General features: G+C 47.1%; 4 protein-coding genes across 4 annotated transcripts, besides 8 other annotated features; all 4 read right to left on the bottom strand.

Annotated features, from left to right (window-relative positions):
• On the bottom strand, positions 1-1,240 carry Tc00.1047053510443.9 (valyl-tRNA synthetase, putative; the record flags this gene model as incomplete). The annotated part of the gene is made up of 1 exon (XM_798959.1): positions 1-1,240. A coding segment is annotated over one exon (1,240 nt), but the record flags the coding sequence as incomplete, so codon positions are not given.
• Positions 1-5,156: a sequence feature (heterozygous, Esmeraldo-like haplotype).
• Positions 1,332-1,360: a microsatellite.
• Positions 1,656-1,676: a microsatellite.
• Positions 1,801-1,831: a microsatellite.
• Positions 2,027-2,052: a microsatellite.
• Positions 2,056-2,574, bottom strand: Tc00.1047053510443.20 (hypothetical protein, conserved; the record flags this gene model as incomplete). Its single annotated transcript, XM_798956.1, has 1 exon — positions 2,056-2,574. One exon carries the CDS (start codon positions 2,572-2,574, stop codon positions 2,056-2,058), a length of 519 nt encoding a protein of 172 aa, XP_804049.1.
• Positions 2,762-2,784: a microsatellite.
• Positions 3,063-3,093: a microsatellite.
• On the bottom strand, positions 3,207-3,818 carry Tc00.1047053510443.30 (hypothetical protein, conserved; the record flags this gene model as incomplete). Its single annotated transcript, XM_798957.1, has 1 exon — positions 3,207-3,818. One exon carries the CDS (start codon positions 3,816-3,818, stop codon positions 3,207-3,209), a length of 612 nt encoding a protein of 203 aa, XP_804050.1.
• Positions 4,094-4,116: a microsatellite.
• Positions 4,211-5,156, bottom strand: Tc00.1047053510443.40 (hypothetical protein, conserved; the record flags this gene model as incomplete). Its single annotated transcript, XM_798958.1, has 1 exon — positions 4,211-5,156. A coding segment is annotated over one exon (946 nt), but the record flags the coding sequence as incomplete, so codon positions are not given.

The following is a 5,156-nucleotide window of genomic DNA, read 5'->3' on the forward strand; positions in this document are numbered from 1 at the left end:
CTTCGTGCGAAGAAGGGTAAAGACGCAGCTCTTTATTACGTACCGCCTCCACAGATTTACGGGCCATTTCGCTGCAGTCAACAAACCATTGTGGCATCAAAAGTGGCTCCACAATGTCACCTGTACGACTACAGCGACCAACACGGTACTCGTACGGGACCACATCACGCAGAAGCCCCATCTTCTCCAGTTCCTTCACAATTTCACGTCGGCAATCAAAACGATGCATTCCTTTAAAAGGGCCATCAATGGTAATCCGTCCATTGAGATCCATCATTGTCAACTGTGGCAAGTTGTGACGTACCCCCGCCTCAAAGTCATTTGGATCGTGGGAGGGAGTAATTTTTACGGCACCTGTGCCAAAACTCACGTCAACCAATACAGGGTCGAGAATCAAAGGAATGGTCTCATCACGGAAAGGGCACTTCAGGCGTTTGCCATGATATTTCTTATACCGTTCATCATCCGGGTGGACTGCCACCGCCGTGTCACCCAGAATAGTCTCCGGTCGAGTTGTGGCGATAACAATCTCATCATCGCTATCCTCAAACCTGTAGGCAACGTGCGTCAAAACACCCATATCGACCTTCTTGTCGTATCCTGGGATGGCAATTTTTGCATTTTTTGGCACATCGGCAAATTCCACCTCCAAGTCGGAGATGGCGCTTTGCAGTGCACAACACCAATTCACAAGACGAGTGGAGCGGTGCACCAGACCATCCTCATGCATCTTCACAAACGCCTCCAGCACCGCACCTGCGCAATGGTCATCCATCGTAAAGCGCTCTCGTGTCCAATCCAAACTGAGACCAATTTGTCGAAGTTGACGGGTAATCACGTGTGCATGGTTTTCTTTGAAATCCCACACACGCTTCAAAAACTCTTCCCGACCAAGATCATGACGCGTCTTACCGGATTCTCGCAAGAGACGTTTCTCCACAACCACTTGTGTGGCAATACCGGCGTGGTCTGTGCCAGGAACATAAAGAGTGTTGTCGCCCTTCATGCGATGGAATCGAATAAGTGTATCTTGCACAGCACCTGTCAAGGAGTGGCCAAGATGCAAATATCCAGTGACGTTGGGAGGAGGGGATACAATGACAAACGTGTTGCCATTATGCTTGCGGCCCAAATCCGATGCAGGGCGGAAGAAGCCAGACTTTTCCCACCACTCATACCATTCACTCTCCACATCCTTGGGGGTATAGGCCGCAGCCATCTGCGGGGTCAGCCGCTTCATCAGAGAAATTCGCCCACGAAACGTGCTGAACGACACAAAAACTCAAAGACTCAATGCGGTGGATCTCTTCTATAAAAATAAATTAACAGGCAAAAAAAAAAAAAAAAAAAAAAAGAAGAATTGTTCATCTGAGCAACGCCCCTTTCACATGCAAAAGGGATGAGGCAAAAAAGTCCATTACTTTCGTTTTCATTTGTCTATGCGTCAATTATATATGCAAACTTTATTTTATTTTATTGCGTGTTCTCCCTCCCTTTCAAAGGCGTTTTCTTTCAAATTGTCTATTTCTCTGGGAGCGCATTCTCCCTCCCTCCACCCTGCCACCCCAATCAGAGTGGCGCACTTTACAAAAGCCGGTTTTCCCTTTCATCCCAAACGCCCACAAAAAGCCAGTGAGACGCACAAGCAACAACTTAAAAAAAAAAAAAAAAAAAAACATGACTCTTTATAAAGGTGCAATATGAACCTTTCTTTGCACATGGGCAAAAATCAGGCAGGAGGCCGGTCAACAAAAAGGGAATGAAAAGCGTTTCAACAAGGTTAAAATAATCGCGCATTCAACACACACACACACACACACACACACAAACAAAAAAAAAAAAAACTCTAAAATTCTTCAAGTGATGGCATTTTCTATTTTCATTTCGTTTTTTCAGACTTTTTATTCTTCCTCTTTTTCGGTTCCTTCTATTTAACAGTGCGTGTTTAGATTGGGTTTTTGCATATAAGCTTTCATACCCGATTTGCGTCGTATCCATCCTTTTTGCTACGAGAGAGAGCAGTGCCAACAATAATAATGATAATAATAATAAGCGTCACACATTCAGAAAATGTTTCCCCGCCCGCTGTATTTGTGTCAGTACTTCTATCTGTCGTGAGTGGCGTCGTGCAATCTCCTCGGTGCAGTAGCCGTATTCCCAGTGACGCACATCCCCGTCCCATATCATCATCGATGAGAGTTTCGCCAGCACCCGCTGGTACGGGTCGGGGGAGATACTAAAAAGTGCGTTGGCGCCAACATACTCCTTTTCAACGGCCAGCATAATGCCCTTCCACTTGTCAATGTTGGCCTTGCGCTGTGGATCCTTGTGGTACGCAGTGGAGATGAGTTGTTTTAGCATCAGTCGGTGATCATCACGCGAAACACATGCCTTCCGTATTTCCTCAAGGATAATGTTGTTGAGCCTCGTTTGGTGCCACGCGGCTATACTCCGCCTGTTACGCTCAAGATTCACGCCGCTAACGCCGTCCTTGGGCGCGCCGTGATCGCTCGGAACGAGGCCCAACAGTGGAGGCGTTCTGTCTGAATCGTCACGTACGGCGTTCGTCGTCATGCCACCACTTTTGTGTCGAGTAAAAGACAAAAAGTGCTGATTGCTACCGTTGGCGTAACCGGCGCAGCACCACAGGGAAAATTATGAAAAGAGGTGAGGAAGGGAGAAAAAAAAAAACCGTGAGCGAAAAGCAGCTGAGAGAAGCGACGGACAGACACTCACCGCAACTATGAGCCACGGAGAGCAAACACACACACACACATACACACATGAAAAAAAAAAAAAAAAAGAAGTATATGCATGCAACAAGGTGAGAGGGAATAAACCAAGTGGAATTAAAAGAATGAGCGCACACACCGCCTTTCTCAGTTCTTCTCCTTCCTTTACTCCACATGTCTGTATTCTTACGGTGTTTCATCTTGTTCTTTCCCTCTTTTTCAATACATCTCTATTCTTCCTTCTGTCTCTTCAGCCTCGCAACCTTTTTTATTCCTTTTCATCATTCTCCTTCTCAGTTCTCTTTTTACGGATGTATGTACTTTTCTCTGCATTTCCTTCATTTCATTTCATTTCATTTCAGAGGCCATTTGTGAAGGTGGACCAGCACAATATCCACCTTCATCACACAGAAGCCCTCGCGCACATGATTTACACCCCTCTGGCGTTTACAAGCCGCAACATTGTAATGGATGCTACTTGTTGAGTTTGGAGCGGCGAATCAGAAGTTCCACCTGATTTTGCTCCGCGCGGTAAACAAAAAAAGGAAAAAGCGCGGGAATGACGCAAAGTATACTATACGCCACAATTTCACGAACATACCGCTTGTGTAAACGATCGTAACGTTCCCGCGTTACAACCGACACAACTCCACGAAAACTCTCGTCGTCGTATTTTTCTCCCAGGAAGTGCGCATTACTCTCGCGAATGACATTGCTGTACGCTCTGTGTGTAGCTGGCTTCCCCTTCTCCAGGGCATATGTCACCTCTGCAACGCCAACAACGTAGTTGCCAAGCTCTTTCGGTATTACGGTGTACTTCAGCACGGCACTCTCTCCAAAGGAAAGCATTTCTACACGCTTTGTACGTGTCGTGCCGTCCACCAAAATGTCTGTGACTGTCACATCCATCGCAGGGCTCTGGCCGTAGTTGTAAACAGTGACAGTGAACTCCACGCTGTTACCAGCTACCACGTAGTCGTCTGAGACGGACTTGGAGACAAATAGGAACGGCAGTGTATCGAGCTGGGCCAGAGATCCCACAGCCATGAAGGCAAATAAAGCAAATACAACTATCACCCACCGCATGGCTCGCGTATTTTTTATTTTAGAATTACTGCGCAAAAAACAATAATAATAATTAAAGGAAAAGAAAAAAGGGTTCAGTGGTCCTTCTCATGTAATTCACTGCAAAAGAGTAAACGGAGTACATAAATTGCAAACGGAGGGAGGCAAACAAAACGCAAAGAAATTGTCACGGGGCGTCGATTCAAAAAAGGAGGGTGACGGCTGCCAGAAGACCACCTCACGCATTGCTGCGTCTGAATGGAACAAATGTGAGCAAAAAACATCGCATGTGATATAAAAAAAAAAAAAAAAGAAAAAATGACAGAAGCGTAAGAAAGAAATATACGCCACCCAAACAGTCACTTTCGCCTCGAGCTCCGTTTTTCTTCTTTTTATTCCCCTTCTTTCAGCACTCACAGTCTGAGGCTCTCCAAATTTTCCACTGTCACATGATGAAGGGGAATGCGATGCTCCTCCAGGCGAGCGCACACCGTTTCCATGCCGTGTATCTTTCCCATGTGCTCAAACACCTCGCGCGCCGGCTGCGTTATCTGCCCAATGTCAACAAGATGTTCCATTCCTCTGGCAACAAAGTCCCAATCGCCAATTTCCACCGCGTGAGCTAGAAGTGGAGCCACAACGTCCGCATCACCAAGAACACGCGCATTCTCCAAATGTTCCGCAAGGTACTGCAAGCTGCATCCGCCGCGAAGAATGTGGCGTAACGCAAGGTCAAATGGTACTGAATTTTTTGGACACGCTGATATGAGGAGAAGCACCTTTTCCCAGTCCAGCTCTTCAATCAGTGGCCACAGGGTCATCACGTCACTACGATTTATCCTCACATTGCGAAGAAGCTCCACCGCGACGTCCCACCGCTTCTGAGCCAACGCCACATGAACGAGATTGCAACGCGTCACGGTCGCAAATGGAAAATTGTCCACTAATTTGGCTTCCCAGTCTTCTCCAGCCGACTTCAACAATACAGCACATGCCTCCGCCGTGGTTATCTGTTGTGTGATGCTTGATAGACGAGCGCCCATAAGGGCGGCACTAATCGTTTTTGAGTCACCTTTGTTTAGGGCTTCCCAAAAAACACTCCACTCCACTTCGTCAGGTGTTTTTTTCTGTAGAATGGCAGACAGACGTATCTTCTCATTAAATCGGCTCTTTACGTCATCCACTCGCACACCCGTTGCGTGCATGACAGCCTTCAAGAGGTCAAAGGTGTCAACGGGCGGTGCATGATAAGAATGCCGCTGATAAACGTGGAGCGCCTTCACCCAGTCGCCTGTCTCAAGAGCCGTGTGAAACGGCTGCGGAAGCGGCACCGCCTTCCACACCTTATCGCTCGAAACT

The sequence above is a fragment of the Trypanosoma cruzi genome, genomic scaffold (genome assembly GCF_000209065.1).
Source record: "Trypanosoma cruzi strain CL Brener 1047053516755 genomic scaffold, whole genome shotgun sequence".
NCBI classification, from domain to species: Eukaryota; Euglenozoa; class Kinetoplastea; order Trypanosomatida; family Trypanosomatidae; genus Trypanosoma; species Trypanosoma cruzi.